The sequence below is a fragment of the Notolepis coatsorum genome (genome assembly GCF_963971535.1).
Source record: "Notolepis coatsorum genome assembly, chromosome: 13".
In the NCBI taxonomy this organism is placed as follows: Eukaryota; Metazoa; Chordata; class Actinopteri; order Aulopiformes; family Paralepididae; genus Notolepis; species Notolepis coatsorum.
Window position 1 is genome coordinate 37183715 of NC_140177.1, and position 22766 is coordinate 37206480.

General features: G+C 49.4%; 1 protein-coding gene across 1 annotated transcript in view; it reads left to right on the plus strand.

Moving 5' to 3' along the window:
• Positions 1–10457: 10457 nt before the first annotated feature.
• The window catches only part of rnf220a (ring finger protein 220a), a gene marked incomplete at its 5' end in the record, with an annotated part of 118212 nt that continues 105903 nt past the window's right edge, over positions 10458–22766 (plus strand). The window contains 2 exon segments of the mRNA XM_084327639.1: positions 10458–10496; positions 10618–10810. Coding sequence (XP_084183765.1) covers positions 10458–10496; positions 10618–10810 — 232 coding nt within the window.

The window sequence follows — 22766 nt, forward strand, 5'->3', positions numbered from 1 at the left end:
AAAAATTACAATGACCATTTTGGCTTCATCATGAAAACATAATTGAGATAAAAGTATTATTGTGCTGCAAGGTGTGTTGCTCTCATTTTGTCTTGTGCTGTAATCGCAGCGCACCCTTCCTTCACAGCGGTGCGCCCCCTTCCCCTGAAGCCCAGACGGCAGACGCCTGTATATTTTCCCCAACGGAGTTTCACTTCCGTGTTCGGTTTGCGCAATCTGATTGGCCACTGACGTTTCTCTCAGCGCCAATCTCGTTACTCCTAACAAACTGGTTAAGCTTGGTGACTCTTTCGAAGTCGCTCTCTTTCGAAGTTGGTTAGGGTTAGTTGGTTAAGGTTAGGGTTAGTTGGTTAAGGTTAGGGTTAGGGTTAGGGTAACAGCCTGCAGTGCTGGCACGATTGTTAAGAGTAACGCGATTGGCGCTGAAAAAAACACCAGTGGCCAATCAGATCGCGCAAACCGAACGCGGAAGTGAAACTCCGTTGGGGAAAATATACACGCAGCCCAGACAGTAGTGTCAGCTGGTGTTGAAAGAGAGGAGGAGCCATGGCAAGAATAGCTGTGTAAGAATAGCTATGTTCACACCGCAGGTAAAAGTGCCAAATCTTTTTTTAATGAAAATCACAATAGTGTGAACAGCACAAATCACATGGATCTTTTCAATTCTGATATGGTCCACTTTATTTTTTTTAATTTTTTTTTATTAATCTTTTGTCCCCCTCCTTTTTCCTCCGATTTTCTCCCATCCCAATGTTAGTCGTTATGCCAATTCCCAATCCCCTTCCTGGTCGCTGCGCACTTACCCCCCACAGTCGGTCTGGGAGAGTGGAGGCTATCACGTGCTTCCTCCGACACACGTCTAGCCAATCAACCGCTTATTTTCACCTGGCAGCGCGGACTCTCACTGAGAGGGTGTAACGTGTGGAAGGATCACACTACCCCCCTTAGATCCTATCCGCGCTGAGCAGGCGCCCCGACCGAACTGTAGGAGTCGCTGTTTACAACGACCCGGACCCACCCACCAGCTTTCCCACCCTCTAATACAGCCAATTGTATTAGTGTGAACGGTCAGCCAAGCTGGTGACAACGCCGGAGCTGTGAGCTGGATTCGAACAGGCGAATCCAGCGTCTCCGGTGTTGGTGACGAACGCAATCTCCGCTACGCCACCTGACCGCCCCGATATGGTCAACTTTCATAATATGGTCCTGAATCAGATACAGGTCCAATTTATTTTGCAATGTGACCTCAGTCTGAACAAGTCATGTGACTTTTACGTCACTCTAGTCGTCTAGATTGACATTTGTCACAATCTTTTACGTCCATCTTCTTTATTGTTAATTATATATATATATATATATATATATATATATATATATATATATATATATATATATATATATATATATATATATATATATATATATATAATAAAGTGAACAGCCAAACTAAAAATATCAGATCCGGGCAATAAATCAGAATTGAGCAATAAGGCTTGCAGAGTGATCACACCCCTCTGATATCTCCTATTTAAGCATTACATCACGCGCAGGAGTGGTTTGTGAAAAATAAACCATGCCTAGGGGTGGTCGTTAGGGGTGGTTTTCACAAATCACGACTGCAAGTGGTGTAATGCTTTTATACAACTGCCACATTCATCCAACCTTATTGCTATACAATAAACACATAATCGAAGATTTATTGAAAAAACCATCCGCCACAAAAAGTAGTTCCCACAACAACAAAAAAGAGAAGTTGCCTCCATCCTCCATAGACATCCAACGAACTAACACATCCAACTGTCTTTCAACTAAGACATCCAACCAACTAACACATCCAACTTTTCTTTAGTTTTTAACCTACTTTCTATAGAACTTCATTCGTAGATGCTTCTATAGAAAGTAGGTAAAACAAATAAAACTAAGTTTTCTTTGCCCTATAGCAGGGCTATTCAACTAAATTGTTCAGGGGGCCACATTGTCAGAAACCCAAGGGGCCAGGGGCCGGACTGCCACGGCGCCTCCCTGTGCTATGAATATATGTACACTTGACACAACACGCAACCACATTTTCACAACTTTTATTTAACTACATTGCAAAAGTAGTATACTTTTCAAAAAAAGTGCTTCATTTATGTGCCACATCTGCAACATCTCCTGCAGAAAGTGCTTCATTTATGACTGTGCAACAACTGCAACATCTCCTCTTCAACATTTCAATATAAAAATAAAATAAAAAACAAACAAGTGCATGATGTGCATCTGAACATTCTAACATCAACACTTGAACAAAAAAACACATTTATAGTGCAGCTGAGCTTATGAAAAAGTGCTTCATGTCTGTGCAACAACAGCAAATCACAGCATCTTATTAGCACTTATTGTCCACTCTTAACTCTCAAACATCAGGGGGGTGGGGGGCAGACAGGCCTAGCCTACATACACACATCTAATGAGAGCGATTGCACTTCTTTGACTGGGCAATGGCAGAGAAAGAGGGTTCATAGGAAGTGAGGGCTACCCGCAAACAGTGATGCAAATGCTCATTTGTCAAGGAGGCACGTTGCTTGTTTTAATGGCATTCATGTGAGAGAAACTGGATTCACAGGTGTATGTTGAGCCAAACATTGTTAGCACAGATATTGCCAGCGTTTTTATTTTGGGGAATGTCTTGACATGAATACACTTTATCCAAAATGTTGTGGTGGATTCATTCTCAAGTGCCTGCTTCAGAGCAGATGATGCTTGCATGTCAATTATTTCAAGTTGCAGGAGACCTTCATCAATGTGAAGTGATGCAAGGAACTCTTGTCCTTTTGTGGAAATAGCAGCTACATTGGCAAATGGGTTGCTCACAAAATGCATCAATTCTCTGGACATGTCAAATTCATCAAATCGACTTGCAAAGTTTTCCCTCAATTTATCAATGAAATCTGTCATTAATTGAGTGACTTTTGGCTCAATTGTGCGTGTTAACGTTGACATGAAAAGAAAAAAGTAAAAAAAAAAAAAATATTAAAAAAATATATATTTAAAAAAAAAAAAATTATTATTTTTTATTATCATGTAATCTTTGGCGGGCCGGTCAGAATCATCCCGCGGGCCGGATCTGGCCAGTTGAATAGCCCTGCCCTATAGGAAAAAAAAGTTTTTTTCACCCTATTTTTTTATTTAATTTTTAAACCTACTTTCTATAGAAGCAGCTGGGAGGTGCGCTGTTTTAAGTGAGCGTGGGTTATTGAATTGATTGATTGCAAATTTTATTACTGTCCGCCTTGTTTCCAACTGGTTAAGTTTAGGCCCTCTTTCGAAGTTGGTTAAGGTTAGAGTTTGGAATTAGGGCTGGTGGTCTATCGCCCTGCTCTAAAGACTCTAACCTTAACCAACTTCGAAAGAGTGCCTAAACTTAACCAGTTGGAAACAAGGCGTACAGTAATAAAATTAGCAATCAATCAATCAATCAATTCAATAGTCCACGCTCACTTAAAACAGCGCACCTCCCAGCTGCTTCTATAGAAATTACAGTAGGTAATTTTTTTAATTTTTTTTAAATGTGCAATTAATCAATCAATTCGCGCGATTTTTATTTTGTTCCACAATGACTCATGACCCATCAATTACATCATCCAACATTGTTTAAGCAACTAAGACATTCACAGTGACAGTTTTTCATTTAGTCTTTATGACCCTATCACCATTATCCTTTCGTAATGTTTCCTGTCCGGCTTGTCCGCCATCTTGCTTTAATTCCTAAAACCACGAATGCGCATTGATAGTGATGCGGTTGTGGGCGGGTCCTGGGACCAAGAGTGTTGGGTTATGAAAAATACGCACGTGTAAGTTGACTGTTTCAGCCAATCAGAATCGAGAAATTTGCATGCCGTTGTATAATGCGGAACAATCCATCCACAATCCTTTTGTATGACGTATCTAGTATGGAAATAATTGATATTGTAAACAATCTCAAGAATAAAACATCTACAGACATGAATGGGATAGACATTTCTCTTATTAAAAAACGAATCAAAGAAATTGTAGATCCCAATACTTTCATATTATGTAATCTATCTTTTAGGATGGGGACCTTTCCAACTGAAATGAAAACAGCCAAAGTAATTCCAATACATAAAGCAGGAGAAAAAAATTTATTTACAAATTATAGGCCTGTTTCTTTACTTCCTCAATTTTCTAAAATTCTGGAAAAACTTTTTGTTGCACGTCTGGACAGTTTTATTGATAATAATGAGATATTGATTGATAGCCAGTATGGATTCAGAACTAACAGATCCACTTCAATGGCTCTCATACAGGTAGCAGAAGAGTTAACAAATTCAATCGATAATAAACAGTATGCAGTTGGAGTTTTTATTGATCTGAAAAAAGCTTTCGATACCATTGATCATGGCATCTTACTCAGGAAACTTGAAAAGTATGGAATTAGAGGGGTAGGGCTCAGTTGGATAAAAAGTTACATAGAAAATAGGAAACAATGTGTGCGATGGGGGAGACCGCAGATCATCCTGCAAAGTGATAACATGTGGGGTACTGCAAGCATCCGTTTTAGGCCCGAAATTATTCATATTGTATATCAATGATATCATTGCTGTTTCTGATAAACTTAGATTTGTCATTTTTGCAGATCATACACATTTTTTTTGTTCAGGTGCAGACCTTCAACAGTTGCTAACAAATATTACAGGTGAACTGAGGAAGCTGAAATGTTGGCTTGATACTAACAAACTCTCCTTAAATATACGTAAGTCTAAATTTATTTAGTTTGGTAATAAAGAAAATACATCCGGATACTCTAGTAGAGATATGCATAGATAATGTTCATCTTGAAAGAGTAAATTAATATACTTTTTTGGGTGTCGTGATAGACCAAAACCTCAGCTGAAAAACTCATATTAACGATAGGTTATGTATATAACCTAGTTATATTAGTATTGGCTGAGCGTCCCGCTCTAGCCTAATGAGATACCCCTTATCTCCTAGTACCTACTGTACATCAACACGAACAACTTAATGCACCCATACCTGATCGGGCCCCGCCCCTATGGAGGCGTAGCCTATAAAACCATGGCTATGGTCACCAAACACTCTTCCTCGCCAAATCTCGTTCCAGTAAAAGATCCCTCAAAGGGAACTCAGGGCCGCGTAGAGCGGGACGCTCAACCAATACTAATATAACTAGGTTATATACATAACCTATCGTTATATATCGTATATGGCTATCGCATCCCGCTCTAGCCTAATGAGATATGGGTTAGAGCGGACGCGAGACCCGACAGATGTACCCCCTGAGGACCCGTAAGCCCACATCAAGGGGTTCGGGGAGGCCCTGTCACGCCATCCTTCCTAATGAAGGGGGGGCGCAGTCAACTCCACCTGAGTGCGAACAAGAGGGAACTAGAACCCCTTGAACACACCGCACAGGCGGAACCACGTGTGACTCAACACACCGTGGCCCATACCCACACACTCCTGCTGCCCTACCAAAGGACGGGAAGCAGGAAAGGCCACAGACCCCAGAACCGCCTGGGAGACAGAACCCCCGGTCATGTCCATGAGGTAAAACCTTACAAAGGGGCCCGGGGAGGACCATGAAGTTGCAGCACAGATGTCCTCCACCGAGGCCCCACCCAGGAGAGCGGCAGAGGCAGCCACCCCACGAGTGGAGTGCGCCCTGACGTCCCCAGGGGGATCCTGCCCAGCCAATGTGTAGCAGAGGGCAATGCCCTCGCACAACCAATGGGACAGGCGCTGTTTCGACAGTGCCTTACCAGCACAAGACCCACCGTAACAGACAAAAAGCTGATCGGTAACCCTGAGGTCCTGAGTACGGCTGAGGTAAATTCCCAAAGCACGGACTGGACATGACAGGTGAAGGCCCGCATCCAACTCACTGGCGTGAGGAGGAGGACGAAACGCCTGAACCACAATATTCCGGGAGCGGAAGGAACTCCGGATATTTTTAGGCACGAAAGCAGGATTAGGTCGCAGAGTGGCACCGCAATCGGCCCGAAAAGACAGGCACTCTGGACGTACCGAGAGAGCACAGAGCTCACCCACGCGTTTAGCGGAAGTGACAGCCAGTAGGAACGCAGCAGCAGGGGGGACGACTTCGTAACCTAGTTACTTTCAAAGTAACTAAGTTACTCTGATAATCAAGTAATCAGTAAAGTAACTAAGATTACTTTTTAAAGGAGTAATCAGTAATCAGTAATCAGATTACTTTTACAAGTAATCTGTGGCATCACTGCTTGCGACTGAGTCAAGATCTCCATAACACCACAAACATGAACCATGTTTACAATGCCGGCTGGACCCAAAGTCCTACTACCCGACGCCATTGTGGATAGGAAACTAGCCAGCTGAGCCATAACACTGGCCGCCGCTAAATACCGTCCTGTAGCAGTATACAACTCATCCGACCATACTGCCACCCTCCGATCCGATTCGCTATCAAGCATCGGCCGGGCGGAACGTCGTTCATCCCCGCCTGGGCACAGGAAAAAAGCTACCTGGCTGCTTAGCCACGGTACCCCCGGCCTGCACCCTGTTGTTAGCCCCTTTACCTGCAAAAAAGGTAAATAGGACTCAGCGAAACCCCCCACATCCACCACCGACTGACCTTCATCAATGAAGCTGGTAAGAGGAGGGAAAAGCGGTATCCCGCGGCGGGGATTATTAGAACAACGATCCATTTCAGCGTCAACATCAGCATTAGCAGAAGTAGCAGTAGCAGCATTAGTGTTAACAGCGTGCTCCAGAATTGCCAGGAAACCGTCCACTGCAGTGGAACGATCGCCAAGCCGCCCCGGCCCTGGCGCCGAAACATACTCCACAACATTACCAACACCGACATTGATGCCTACTGACACAGACCTCACCTTTGTACAAGCCGACTTGTTAGTCAAACCTTGCACGCTGCCCCTCGGTCTGCCGTCGTCAGCCGAGGACACATTAGCACAGGCCCCATGTGTCGCTGAAACAAGTGTCACCAGACCCCAATGAAAAGCACCCCAGTCTACAGCTAGGAAGTGCAAGCGCACAGGTGTACCTTCCAAAGAGCTCAGCTGAACTACTACAACAGATTCCCCAGGACCACAGACAGACAAGGAGAGAATGTTTAGCAAAAACAAGCAATACTTTATTACATAATGGTATTTAAGAAAAACAGGCAATACTTTAATACATAAGATACAAATTCATAAACCTACCTAAACACTATTAGACTAGATTAAAAGACCCACGCCTCTTAAGCCTAAGGTAGTTTAAAAGGAGGAAGTGCTCCATGCCCCGTAAACCCACCCCCAGACTGTTACTCCCACCCACGCCACCTATCCCCGCCCCTGAGACACTACACACGTGAAGGAAAAAGAGTCTGCCCTGCACACGGGTCTATGACTATCAAACGTCAACTTAGAATCACACTATACCACACGGTTCACTGCAAACAGCCTGAAATAAGTATCGATATCACACTATCCCTCGGGGAGCCACGGCAAATGATTTAGGGAGAATATAGGTACAGTAGATAAATACACACTAAGTGTTCACACGGTAAATTAAGGGGGTTTGGATAGGATAGTGGGTGCTGTTCACCGCTAGGTAAGACCACCTCCCGCCGCCGCAGCTGACCCTACACCTCCCAACCCCGCTCCCCGGGAGCCCCATCTCTCTAGCCCGCGACTGTTTGACGGTAACTTCGAGGACTGTGCCATGTTCATCATGCAGTGTGAGTTAGTTTTCATTCATCAACCCAGCAGATTCACGACGGAGGCAGCCCAGGTGGCTTACATGACTAACCTGCTCACAGGTCGAGCAGCACAGTGGGTAACTGCTTCCTGGTCCATGAGGGCTAACTTCTGTTTTTCCTACCCAGATTTTGTGGCAGAGCTCCGAAGGGTTTTCCACCACCCAGCTTGTGGCCAGGATCCTGGAGCCCGGTTGGGCACCTTCCAGCAGGGCAGTGGCAGTGTCAGGAGCCCGATTCGCTCGAGGCCCTAATCAGCCTCGCCATCCGCATTGACGGACGCCTCCGGGAGAGAAGGCGCGAGCGAGCCAGACTAGGACCCCCAACCGTCCCCCAGATCTCCCGCACTCGTGACTGGACTGCTGCTCGTCCTGCCTCCTCCGCGACTGGTAGCCCCTTCACCTCCCGACCTGTGACCAGGGAGGAACCCATGCAGCTGGGACGCACACACCTTAGCCCTGCCGAACGGGAGTCCCGGCTCAGGTCCGGCCTTTGCCTCTACTGCGACCTTGTGGGACACCGTGTCTACAATTGTCCTACCCGGCCAAAAGACTAGGCTTGCTGGGACCCCGGGAGATCCTAGTGAGCCGTTTTTCCTGTTCCCACATCCCTGCACCACCTAACCATCTGACGAGCGTCACCCTGGCCTGGGCGGACCAGCGGGCGACGGTGTTGCACTCGTTGACTCGGGGGCTGATGAGAGCTTCCTGGATTTTGAGTTTGCCACCCAGGCTAACATTCCGCTTGAGAACCTCGAGAGGCCCTTGGAGGTCTTCGCGTTGGATCAGCACCGCCTGGCCGACATCACTCAACGCACCTGTCCTGTCCTCCTCACCATTGCTGGTAATCACGTTGAGAGACTCAAGTTCTTTATTACCAGGTCCCCTTCAGTCCCAGTAGTTTTGGGTCGTCCCTGGCTCGCGCTGCATGAGCCCCACATCGCCTGGTCCTCCGGCACCATCATGGGGTGGAGCTCCTCCTGTCATGCCCAGTGTCTTCAGGCTGCATCCAGTCCGTCACCCCGGAGTTCCCCTAGTGTGCCGCCCCCAGACCTCTCTACTATCCCCCCTGATTACCACGATCTCGGGGAGGTTTTCAGCAAGTCCCGGGCTCAGGCCCTTCCTTCTCATCGGCCTTACGACTGTGCAATCGACCTCCGCTCTGGGGCTCCCATTCCCGGCAGCCGCCTTTACAGTCTGACCGTCCCAGAGAAGGCAGCGATGGAGGAGTACATCTCAGAGTCCTTGACAGCAGGCCTCATTCGGCCCTCGTCCTCCCCGGTGGCGGCCGGCTTTTTTTTTGTTAAGAAGAAGGACGGAGGTCTCCGGCCCTGCATTGACTATCGCCAACTCAACGAGATCACCATCAAGAACAAGTATCCTCTTCCTCTCATGAACTCCACCTTTGAGCCCCTCACCCAGGCTACCGTCTTCACTAAACTGGATCTCCGGAGTGCCTACCATCTGGTCCGGATCCGACAGGGCAACGAGTGGAAGACCGCCTTCAAGACTCCCAGGGGTCACTATGAGTATCTGGTAATGCCGTTCGGCCTCACCAACGCTCCGGCGGTATTCCAGGCTCTCATGAACGACGTCCTTCGTGACATGCTCGATGAGTTTGTGGTGGTCTACCTTGACGACATCCTCATCTTCTCCAAGACTCTCGAGGATCATGTCCATCATGTCCGCCGAGTACTTGAGCGCCTTCTCCGCAACCGGCTCTTCGTTAAGGCAGAGAAGTGCCGTTTCCACTCCGACTCCGTCGATTACCTTGGCTTCATCGTGGAGAGTGGCCAGACCCGAGCTGACCCCGCAAGATCCAGGCCGTGGTAGAGTGGCCGGAGCCCTCTTCTCGGGAGGAGCTACAGAGCTTCCTCGGTTTTGCAAACTTTTACCGGAGGTTCATCCGGAACTACAGCCAAGTGGCGGAGCCACTTACCAAGCTGACCTCTCCCTCCCTGCCGTTTGACTGGTCTCCAGCGGCCTGCGCTGCGTTCCGTTCCCTCAAGAACAGATTCACCACCGCCCCGGTCTTGCTCCACCCAGACCCCAAGAGGCAGTTCATTGTGGAGGTGGATGCCTCGGATACTGGACTAGGGGCTATCCTGTCTCAGAGGTCGGCGACGGACCAGAAGGTCCATCCATGCACCTTCTACTCTCGTCGTTTCCTTCCTGCTGAGATGAACTACGACATAGGGAATCTGGAGCTGTTGGCAGTGGTAGCTGCCTTGGAGGAATGGCGTCATTGGCTGGGGGGGGCCGAGGAACTGTTCACCATTTGGACTGACCATAAGAACTTGACGTACATCCGCGCATCCAAGCACCTCAATGGCCGGCAAGCAAGGTGGGCCAGCTTCCTCAGTCAGTTTGACTTCTCTTTGACTTTTCGCCCTGGTTCCCGCAACACAAAGGCTGACTTTCTGTCCCGGTTACACTCCAAGGGGGATCCAACTAGTGAGGATCCGACTCCCATTATCCCTGAGGTCAGGGTGGTGGGAGTGGTCACCTGGGGCATCGAGACCGTGGTCAAGCGTGCCTTACGTTTTCATCCCGCTCCGAGCAACGTACCTTTTCGTCGCCTCTTCGTCCCCGACTCTGTCCGGTCCCGGGTTCTCCAGTGGGGCCACACCAGCCGGTTTGCCTGCCACCCTGGCGTCCACTGCACCTTCTCCTTCCTGGCTCGTCGGTTCTGGTGGCCCACCATGAGGAACGACGTCAGGGAGTTTGTGTTGGCCTGCACGGTGCGCCCGCAGCAAGGCCTCTCACCAGGCACCCGCCGGTCTACTGCAGCCACTTCCCATTCCGTGCCGCCCTTGGTCCCATGTGGCGTTGGACTTCGTCTCTGGCCTTCCACCCTCCCAGGGAAACACAGTCATTCTGACGGTGGTGGATCGCTTCAGCAAGGGGGTCCATCTTGTGGCCCTTCCCAAGCTTCCATCTGCTCCCGAGACAGTGGACTTCCTGACGAGCCACGTGTTCCGCCTCCATGGTTTTCCCCACAACGTCGTTTCGGACCGGGGGCCCCAGTTCACTTCCCAGGTATTGCGGGCCTTTTGTAAGGGTTTGGGGGCCACTGTTAGCCTTTCATCTGGTTACCATCCACAGACTAACGGGCAGACGGAGAGAATGAACCAGAGCGTGGAATCTGCTCTCCGGTGTGTTGCCGCCAAGAAGCCTGCATCTTGGAGCCGGCTCCTCCCCTGGGTCGAGTACGCCATCAACTCCCTGGTCATCTCCGCCACCGGCCTCTCTGGGCTACCAACCCCCTCTTTTCTCTGCACAGGAGTCGGAAGTGGCAGTTCCCTCCGTGCAGGTTCATCTCGACCGGTGTCGTCATGTCTGGGAGATCACCAGGACTGCGCTGCTCCGGGCATCAGAGCGCGCCAGTCGGGGAGCTAACCGACGCCAGATCCCTGCGCCGACTTACCATCCAGGGCAGAGGGTATGGTTATCCTCCAAGGATCTTCCGCTTCAATCCACCGCCAAGAAGCTCGGCCCTTTCGAGATCCGGAAGGTGCTCAGTCCCACGGCGGTGAGTCTCAAGCTTCCAGCATCCATGCGCATTCATCCTGTGTTTCATGTGTCCCGAGTAAAGCCTGTCTCTCTCAGTCCCCTGATGCCTCCTGCCCCAGATCCGCCTCCTCCCGAGATGGTGGATGGACACCCCCAGTGGAGGGTCCACTGGCTCATGGAGATCCGACGCCGAGGACGGGGGTTTCAGTATCTGGTGGACTGGGAGGGATACGGTCCTGTGGAACGGAGCTGGGTCTCCCGCCAGCTCATCATGGACCCCGCCCTGATCACCGACTTCCATCGTTCCCATCCGGAGAAGCCGAGGCCGGGCAGGTCACCGGGTGGCTCCCGTTGAGGGGGGGGGGTACTGTGAGGGCTGGTCCAGTACTGCACGCTTCTCAGCGCCAATTACCATCACGCACCTGAGAGGAGTTTCCAATCAGCTCGGCGGGAGCACACTTATACTGGGTTTGCTCATCATTTCTGTGTCGGTCGTTTTGTCACCACGTACTCTACTGCTGTTCCCTCTCGTGTTCCTCCAGTGCGCCCTTGGAGGTTGTTGCTGTGTTCTCTCTCTACCTCCGTGGACCCGTGCCTCGTTTTCCCACTTCGACCTTGCTTCTGGTGAGTCTTTTGGAAGACTATTTTTCTATGAATTGATATCCTCGTTTTTTGCCATGGACTCACTGCCTTCGTCTGTTTTTTTGTGTGTTTCCTCAAACACTGAAGAATTGTTGATTGTTTTGTTACTGGACTCTGCCTGTGTGTTTCCTCAAACACTGAAGAATTGTTGATTGTTTTGTTACTGGACTCTGCCTGTGTGTTTCCTCAAACACTGAAGAATTGTTGATTGTTTTGTTACTGGACTCTGCCTGTGTGTTTCCTCAAACACTGAAGATTTGTTGATTGTTTTGTTACTGGACTCTGCCTGGTATTTTCTAAGTTTTGGAACTAATGACATTCTCCGTTTCTATTTTCTCCGCGAGTGGGATAGCATAAAGCTGCAGAGCCGCAGAGTCAACTCTGCTAAGGGCAGTGCTGCAGAGCCGCAGAGCCCAACTTGGCTAAAGGACATTCCCTTCGAAAGGATTAACATTGTGGTTGCACATTTCTGTTTTGTGAAAATAAATGTGGCCTTCGGTTTTGGCTAACTCTGAACTACCTGTCTGTGTCGTGCTGTTGGGGTTGTTTACAAACCATAACAGTAGGGCTGTCAATGAATATTCTATATTGAAATGAATCGATTTGTAAAAAAATAAAAACAATAATAATAATAATTCTATTAGATTGTGAAAAAAAACAGCCCCCGGTGGGCGGTTGTTAGTGGTTAGTTGTTAGGGAATACAACATACCGTTGTATTCGTTCGGGGTAGACAGCCGTACTGAACCTTAGGTCCAGCACTGAATCTGTTGGGTACGGATACGTGTACCTTTACACCCCTAATGTATATATATATATATAAGAGAGTATATGAGTGACTATTCTGATCATGTCTCACTCTCTCCACTGTTATCCTCCACCTACAGTAGAGACAGTTATAGGAAGCATAGGGAGGATGTTAGGAAGCTTAGGAAGGATGTTGGGAAGCATATTAAGGATGATGGGAAGCAAATTATGGATGTTAAGAAGCATATGAAGGATGTTAGGAAGCATAAGCAGGATGTTAGGAAGCAGAGTCAGGTCAATGGCCTGCTGTCATTGTGTAACTTATCCACCTCAGCCTTTTAAATGGCGAGATATGTTCCACACACGCACACACACAGAGACACACACACAGAGACACACACACACACAGAGACACACACACACACACACACACACACACACACACACACACACACACACACACACACACACACACGACACCGATAACATAATCCCAACCTGGTGGAGATGGATCGTCGGTCCAACGTTGAACCATTTCTTGTTTGAGAGAGATTACAGTATGTTTGAAGAACAGGGGACATTTACAAAGCATGGAGAGAGAGAGAGAGAGAGAGAGAGAGAGAGAGAGAGAGAGAGAGAGAGAGAGAGAGAGAGAGAGAGAGAGAGAGAGAGAGAGAGAGAGAGAGAGAGAGAGAGAGAGAGAGAGAGAGAGAGAGAGAGAGAGAGAGAGAGAGAGAGAGAGAGAGAGAGAGAGAGAGAGAGAGAGAGAGAGAGAGAGAGAGAGAGAGAGAGAGAGAGAGAGAGAGAGAGAGAGAGAGAGAGAGATGATAGGAAGCAAATTAAGGATGTTAGAAAGCATATGAAGGATGTTAGGAAGCATAAGAAGGATGTTAGGAAGCATAGGAAGGATGTTAGGAAGCATAATTATGAAGGATGATAGGAAGCATAGGAGGGATGTTAGGAAACATATGAAGGATGCTAGGAAGCATAAGCAGGATGATAGGAAGCATAATCAGGATGATAGGAAGCATATGAAGCATTATGAAGGATGTTAGGAAGCATAGGAAGGATGTTAAGATGCATAAGAAGGATGTTAGGAAGCATAAGAAGGATGCTAGGAAGCATAAGCAGGATGATAGGAAGCATATGAAGCATTATGAAGGATGTTAGGAAGCATAGGAAGGATGTTAGGAAGCATAAGAAGGATGTTAGGAAGCATAGGAAGGATGTTAGGAAGCATAAGAAGGATGTTAGGAAGCATAAGAAGGATGTTAGGAAGCATAGGAAGGATGTTAGGAAGCATAAGAAGGATGTTAGGAAGCATAGGAAGGATGTTAGGAAGCATAAGAAGGGTGTTAGGAAGCATAAGAAGGATGTTAGGAAGCATAGGAAGGATGTTAGGAAGCATAGGAGGGATGTTAGGAAGCATAAGAAGGGTGTTAGGAAGCATAAGAAGGGTGTTAGGAAGCATAAGAAGGATGTTAGGAAGCATAGGAAGGATGTTAGGAAGCATAAGGATGTTAGGAAGCATAAGGATGTTAGGAAGCATAAGGATGATAGGAAGCAGAGGTCCATGGCCTGCTGTCATTCTAGTTTAACTTATCCACCTCAGCCTTTTAGATGGCGAGATATGTTGCACACACACACACGCACGCACACACACACACACACACACACACACACGCACGCGCACGCACACACGCACACACACACACAAACACACACACAAAATTCTAGGATCAATTTCAAGGTCCTGGTGTTCGTCTACAGAGCCCTACATTAGCGAGCTCATCCATCCACGTTCACTGCGGTCATCCGCCCAGGAGCTCCTGCTGCTGCCCAGGACCAGGCTCAGAACAAAAGGGGACCAAGCTTTCACAGGCTCTGGAACGCCCTCCGCCTAAACATGAAAAACGCTCCCTCAGAACTCCTTTTTAAAAGGCAGCTAAAAACGTACCTCTACAGGCAGGCTTTTAACTCATTCAGCGCCAACCACGTAATATTACGCTTTTAGAAAGTTTTTTCTTCTTTTCGATTTTTTTTTTGATCTTTTTCCCCCTCCTTTTTCCTCAGTTTTTCTCCCATCCCAATGTTAGTCGTTATGCCAATTCCCAATCCCCTTCCTGGTCGCTGCGCACCTACCCCCCACAGTCGGTCTGGGAGAGTGGAGGCTATCACGTGCTTCCTCCGACACACGTGTAGCCAATCAAGCGCTTCTTTTCACCTGGCAGCGCGGACTCTCACTGAGAGGGTGTAACGTGTGGAAGGATCACACTACCCCCCTTAGATCCTTTCCTCGCTGAGCAGGCGCCCCGACCGAACTGTAGGAATCGCTGTTTACAACGACCAGGACCCACCCACCAGCTTTCCCACCCCTAACACTGCCAATTGTGTTAGTATGAACGACCAGCCAAGCTGGTAGCAATGCAGAGAGCTGGGCTCGAACCCAGCGTCTCCTGCATTGGTGGCGAGCGCCTTGCCCACTACACCACCTAGCCGCCCTCTTCTTTTCGATTTTAATATTCTATACACTCTCACAGACCTCGGTGTTATCATTGGAACTCATTCTGAGACCTCGAGAGTGCAATGCCGACCGAATCCTGCTAGGTGGCAGTATTGCCTACCCTTTGAAACCTTATTTCACACTGTGTGTTACATTTTATATGGTCCGGGCGGAGAATTTGGACCCGGGCAAGTGAAACGCTTCATTCAAGCAACTTGGAATGCGTCCAGCACACTTTTTTGTCCCATTTCATGGCAGGGACCCGATGGACATCAATACTGGAAATCGCAATCAGACAATTGGAATATTAATTTTGGAATACCTCCTAGCAAAGATAAGGACTATATGACGTAAATCCTACTCTGATCCTACAATGATTTCACATCGATCGCAACGATCAATGTATGTAGTAGGGCTGAGCCGAAACGTTCGAACGTTCGGACCTTCGTTTGTTACATTGGCATTCGAATTCTAAATCAACATTCGAATACAATTTTATATTTTTTGTATGTGTCTATTCATTCTGTTTAAACCAATGGGGTTTTTCTTCACAGTAGCAGATAAAGATTAGGCTACACTAATAATATAGTATTAAAAAAAACTGATATTATTATTGTTCTTTAATATTCATTAAAGAAAGTTGATTTAATAATAAAAAAATATTTAGGATTTAGTTTGTCGATATTTAGTAAAAAAAAATTTAAATGATTTTGAATAATATTTCTGAATGTATAAATTTTTTTATAAAAACAAAGGTTTGAACGTCCGTTCGAAAAAACGCTGATGATCAGAGCATCACAAAAACGACCGCCCCCCCCTTTGATGCCTTCATGATGAAACATAATACCTATTATATACCTTTGATTTGGAAATAGTATCGTGTCCAGGCGAGCAACACGAATGACTTTCGCAAAATGCACATAGCGCTCCATAACTCAGCTTCCAGGAATTAGCCCGGATCACTCTGAAACTATACAATATTCACCATGGGATAACACGCGAACGTATACATGAAAATAGGCAATGGAAAGCTGGCCCTAGAGAGCAGAGATTGGCACTGGGTATGGCGCTGAATGAGTTAAACACCTATAGCCATTTTCTTTTCATGTCTTTTTGCTTTTTAGTTTTTTGTCGTCTATTCTGTTGTTTTAGCTCATTTTAATGTTTTACTATTTTCTTCAAATGTTTCCTCTTATTGTATTTTACTGATGTTATATATAACTGTTGTAAAGCACTCTGTGCACCCGTGCTGAGAAGGGTGCTATATAAATAAAGTTTTACTTACTTACTTTACACAGACACACACACGCACGCACGCACGCACGCACGCACGCACGCACGCACGCACGCACGCACGCACGCACGCACGCACGCACGCACGCACGCACGCACGCACACACACACACACACACACACACACACACACACACACACACACACACACACACACACACACACACACACACACACACACACTTACACACACAGACAGACGCAACTGTCCAAAGTTGAAACCTTTTCTTGTTTGAGAGAGATTACAGTATGTTTGAATAACGGGAGACATTTACAAAGCATGGAGAGAGAGAGAGAGAGAGAGATAAACAGAGAGACAGAGAAAGAGAGAGAGAGGGAGAGAGAGAGAGAGAGAGAGAGAGAGACAGAGAGAGAGAGATATCACTAGCCTGTATGTATCAGTGTATACTAGTTATATTTCGTATGGCTTATCGCGTCCCGCTCAAGCCTATTGAGATACCCCTTATCTCCTGTACCTACTGTACTCCACCACGAAACAACTTGTACACACACACCTGACCGGGTCCCGCCTCTATGGAGGCATAGCCTATAAGACCATGGCCCTGGTCACCAAACACCCTTCCTCTATTTTCGTTCCATCATATTGGATGCTGTGCACCGTATGTAACTAGTAGTATGAAAATATTCGAGAAAGTTCGTAATGTTGAAAGCTTACCGGAGGTTTGCTTTTCCCTGGCCTCTTCGGAGCATGTTTCAGCGACACATTGGGCCTGTGCTGATGTTTCCTCGGCTGACGGCGGCAGACCGAGGGGCAGCGTACAAGGTTTGGCTATCAAGTCAGCTTGTACAAAGGTAAGGCCTGTGTCATTAGGCATCAATGTCTGTATTGGTAATGCTGTGGAGTATGTTTCGGCGCCAGGGCCGGGGCGGCTTGGTGATCGTTCCACTGCAGTGGACGTTTTCCTGGCAATCCTGGAGCACGCTGCTAACGTTAATGCTACTACTGCTACTTCTGCTAATGCTAACGTTGGCGCTGAAATGGGTCGTTGTTCTAATAATCCCCGCCGCGGAATACTGCTTTTCCCTCCTCTTACCAGCTTCATTGATGAAGGTCAGTCGGTGGTTGATGTGGGGGGTTTCGCTGAGTCCTATTTACCTTTTTTACAGGTGAACGGGCTACCAACAGGGTGCATGCCGTGTGTACCGTGGCTACGTAGCCAGGTAGCTTTGTTCCTGTGCCCCGGCGGGGATGAACGACGTCCCGCCCGGCCGATGCTTGATAGCGAGGGTGGCAGTATGGACGGATGAGTTGTATACTGCTACAGGATGGTATTTGGCGGCGGCCAGTGTTATGGCTCAGCTGGCTAGTTTCCTATCCACATTGGCGTCGGGTAGTAGGACTTTGGGTCCAGCCGACATTGTAAACATGGTTCATGTTTGTGGTGTTATGGAGATCTTGACTCAGTCGCAAGCTATAACTGCGGGGAGGATTAGGATGCTATCAACGTTGGTTGTTAGGCATGTTTGGTTGGAGCAATCTCCTCTTGGGGAAGAGGATAGGTTTTCTCTCCTCACGACTCCTTTTTCCACAGATAGTTTTTTTGGGCATTCTGTGGAGGCGCAGGCGGTTGTTGATCTGGGTCCTCCACCGCCTCACGCTGTGCAGCCAGAGGTGGGAGCACGGTCTCGTCAACGACTGTGGCGAGATCCTCGACAGGCGGCCATGTTTCCCCCGCCAGTGGTGCCCTGGGTGGAGAGTCAACAGGGTACCACAAGGCCGACAGCCTTGGCGGCCGAGGGATCGGCCATTGTGGGTGAATTCGAGTTTGGTAAAACAAGCCGTCGTCACTTTGCCGCGAGCAGCCCGCTCCCCGTTCAATCCTCTCTCTGTTACCCACGGAAGCGGGGCTCTGATCGTTCTCCTTTGGCTGCGGGCCGCGAACCTTCCTTGAAGCGTATGCGGCCCCATTCTTCACTTCTCATGGGGACAGGGGCTGACACCCAGTTGATGGCTGAGCCTGGGTCTGTCCGTGAGAATGTTCCGTCGCGTGGTTCCTGCACCACACGTTGTGTGTTGGATGAGCCTGGTGTTACAGCTGCCACTAGCTACAGTGGTCAGCAGGGGGACTCGAGGCCTCTTCTGTTGAATGCACAGCAAGGGTTACCCCGGCTTCGCCTTCGCCAGGCGGGGTATCGCGCTGATGCCTCCCACTCCCGTCACAGCGGCAGTGGTCTGCAAAGGAGAGGCGAGCGTGATTTGGGTGGTAGCAATATCACTGCAGGGCTTCGGCATGTAGGAGCCCATGGGGTCCTCATGCCTTGCGTGTCTAGCTGTGGAACAACTCCTCAGCATGCGCTAGAGGGGTGTTCAGGGGGGGGGTGTGTGTCAACCAGTTTGATAACAGCTTCTCCCGTATCAAACCGGCCCTTTCTGTCGGGGTCCCCCCTTGGGTGCTTTGCACAGCGGGAGGGACCGGGCCAACTATCTACTGTTCCTGGCGGGCCAGCATCAGTTGACGGCGGGTGCGCTGTGGGATTATTTTCACATATGGCAACGAGAATGCCATCTTGTGGGGTGGATGGCGAGAACGTTGAGGCAGGGGCTTGTGTTGCAGTTCGCACAACCCCACCCTCCGTTCTCAGGTTTGGTGCTGACCCTATTGTCAGGGTCAGACGCAGTGACAGCCCTGGCCGACGAGATCCAATCTCTGTTGGCAAAGCAGGCCGTCGTTGTGGTTCCGAGAGAGGATGCAATGTCAGGCGTCTACTCCCGTTATTTTCTGATACCCAAGAAAACAGGGGGGGTCAGACCTATACTGGATCTGTCCGTGTTCAATCGGTTGATTGTAGCGAGACCGTTCAGAATGTTGACCGTCAAACTCCTTCTGCTTGCTGTCAGAAGGGGAGACTGGTTCACCTCCATAGACCTGAAGGATGCGTATTTTCACATCCCCATTTACCCTCCTCACAGGAAGTTCCTACGGTTCCTGTTTCAGGGCGTAGCGTACGAGTACCAGAGGATGCCGTTCGGTTATTCTCTGGCTCCCCGCACATTCACCAAGTGCGTGGCGACTGCGCTGGAGCCCTTACGTCATCGGGGGTTACGAGTTCTATTCTATCTCGACGACATTCTACTCCTCAGTCGTTCGAAGGAGGTTGCCAGGTCTCATACCAGGCTGGTGGTGGAATTCCTCACCAGCCTGGGTTTTGCTGTGAATTGGAAGAAGAGTACCCCTCTTCCCAGTCAACAGGTGGAGTACTTGGGCTTGACGTTGAGGTCAAGGCCCATGATTGCAACCCTCTCGGAGCAGCGCCGGGTGGTTCTCCGTCATGCGCTCTGGGGTTTCCGTCTGGGAGGGACGGTCACGGCGCTGCAAGTGATGCGTCTGCTAGGCATTATGGCATCTGCTCACACGGTGGTTCCTCTTGGCCTCTTCTTCATGAGGAGGATACAGAGGTGGTTTCTCTCTATGAGAATGGATCCGGTGAGGGACAAAGGGAAACGGTTGACGGTTCCTTTGTCGATATGGGGAGATCTCGCCCACTGGAGGAGGCTGGGTATCCTCACCATTGGGGTCCCCATAGGCAGCAGGAGCTCACACGTCACGGTCTTCACCGACGCCTCTCTCACGAGTTGGGGAGGGACGTGTCGGACCCACGCAGTGGGGGGCAGCTGGACGGGGGTTCATGCTGGCCCAGCTACCCCGCATATCAATGTGTTGGAGTTGAAGGCGGTCCTCCTGGTCCTCAAACGGTTCGACCACCTGGTGGTAGGCGAACACGTTTTGGTCAGGACAGACAGTATGACGGCAGCGGCGTATATCAACAGGCAGGGTGGGACTCGTTCCATCCGCCTGCTCCGGGCGGCGGTCGAACTTTGGCTATGGGCATCCCGCAGGCTGCGCAGTCTGAGGGCGCTCCACATTCCTGGTACAGAGAATATGGGGGTGGATATGATGTCTCGGCGTGGTCCTCATTACGAGTGGGAACTCCGCCCCGACATAGTCAGACAGATCTGGGATCGGTTCGGGGAGGCCTCGGTAGATCTGTTTGCATGCCGACGCTCTCACAAGTGCCCCTTGTGGTTCTCGCTCAGTGGAGCAGATCATCCCCCCTTGGGGGTGGATGCCTTCTCGACCTTTCCATGGCCGCCCGGTCTTCTGTACACCTTTCCTCCTGTACAGCTGTTGAGTCAGCTGTTGGAGCGGATACGGAGGGAGCGCAGGACGGTGATCCTGGTCGCGCCGGACCGGGGCAAGTCAGTGTGGTTCCCGGTCTTGATCCAGCTTCTGGTCGCTCCTCCTTGGGTCATTCCTTGGTCGGCGACGGCCCTCTCACAGCACGACGGGTCACTGTTCCAGTTTCCGATGTTGGGCCAACGGCTGTTGGTGTGGCTGGTGGGAGGGTGAGTCTGGAGAGAATGGACCCTTCGGTGGTTGATACCATCCGGAGTGCACATGCTCCCTCCACTGTCGCGCTTTACGCGGGCAGATGGCGTGCGTTCCAAGAGTGGTGTAAGGCGGGGGGCTGGGACCCAGTCTCCTGCCCCCTGGATGCTGTCCTGAGTTATCTCCAGTCTCTTCTTGGTAGACTGTCGGCTTCGACGGTGAGGGTATATGCGGCGGCTATATCCTCCTATCATGAGGGGTTTGAGGGGAATGTCTTGTTCAGCCACCCTCTTGTGAAGCGTTTCCTGCTTGGCGCTCGACGCGTTAAGCCGGTGCAACGCTCATTGGCTCCGACTTGGGATCTTCAATTAGTCCTCGGTCGGTTGTCCTTCGCCCCGTTTGAGCCGCTCGAGCAGGCGCCGTTTGAACGGATGTCTTTCAAGACCGCGTTCCTGCTGGCTGTCACTTCCGCTAAACGCGTGGGTGAGCTCTGTGCTCTCTCGGTACGTCCAGAGTGCCTGTCTTTTCGGGCCGATTGCGGTGCCACTCTGCGACCTAATCCTGCTTTCATGCCTAAGAATATCCGGAGTTCCTTCCGCTCCCGGGATATTGTGGTTCAGGCGTTTCGTCCTCCTCCTCACACTAGTGAGTTAGATGCGGGCCTTCACCTGTCATGTCCGGTCCGTGCTTTGGGAATTTACCTCAGCCGTACTCAGGACCTCAGGGTTACCGATCAGATTTTTGTCTGTTACGGTGGGGGCATCAGGGCGCACTCCACTCGTGGGGTGGCTGCCTCTGCCGCTCTCCTGGGTGGGGCCTCGGTGGAGGACATCTGTGCTGCAGCTTCATGGTCCTCCCCGGGCCCCTTTGTAAGGTTTTACCTCATGGACATGACCGGGGGTTCTGTCTCCCAGGCGGTTCTGTGGCCTTTCCTGCTTCCCGTCCTTTGGTAGGGTAGCGGGAGTGTGTGGGTATGGGCCACAGTGTGTTAGGTCACACGTGGTTCCGCCTGTGCTGTGTGTTCAAGGGGTTCTAGTTCCCTCTTGTTCGCACTCAGGTGGAGTTGACTGCGCCCCCCCTTCATTAGGAAGGATGGCGTGACAGGGCTCCCCGAACCCCTTGATGTGGGCTTACGGGTCCTCAGGGGGTACATCTGTCGGGTCTCGCGTCCGCTCTAACTCATATCTCAATAGGCTTGAGCGGGACGCGATAAGCCATACGAAATATAACGATAGGTTATGTATATAACCTAGTTATATGAGTATTGGCTGAGCGTCCCGCTCTTAAGCGGCCCTGAGTTCCCTTTTGAGGGATCTTTTACTGGAACGGGATTTTGGCGAGGAAGGGTGTTTGGTGACCAGGGCCATGGTCTTATAGGCTACGCCTCCATAGAGGCGGGACCCGGTCAGGTGTGGGTGTACAAGTTGTTTCGTGGTGGAGTACAGTAGGTACAGGAGATAAGGGGTATCTCAATAGGCTTGAGCGGGACGCTCAGCCAATACTCATATAACTAGGTTATATACATAACCTATCATTAAGGAATCTATGTTTTTCAATGTGTATATAATGTAAATATCGGTCGGTGACAGCATCTACTCAGACGGATCTATAGATCTTAAAAGTAGCCGGCAGTCAGTGTGTGTTAGCAGGAGACTAACAGCAGCAGATGAGGATTCGGGCTGTGCTGTTAACATCAACAGCATCAAGGTTACTCGATCTGGAGAAAGTGCATTAACAAGCCACAGCGTTTGTTTGTGGTAAGAGGGGCGGTAATATCAACATCGCCGTTGCTATAGTGATTTTGGTCAAAGAGCCGTTGTCAAAGACTGCGTGTCACGTAGTAACAAGAAAAGGGGGCAGGCCCTGTTGCTAGGGGGAAGACGTTATGATGTGAGTTTCTTCCGGGATAAGTTAGATTGAGATACAACGCACAATCGAGCAGACACGCTGATCAACGACTGTGAGA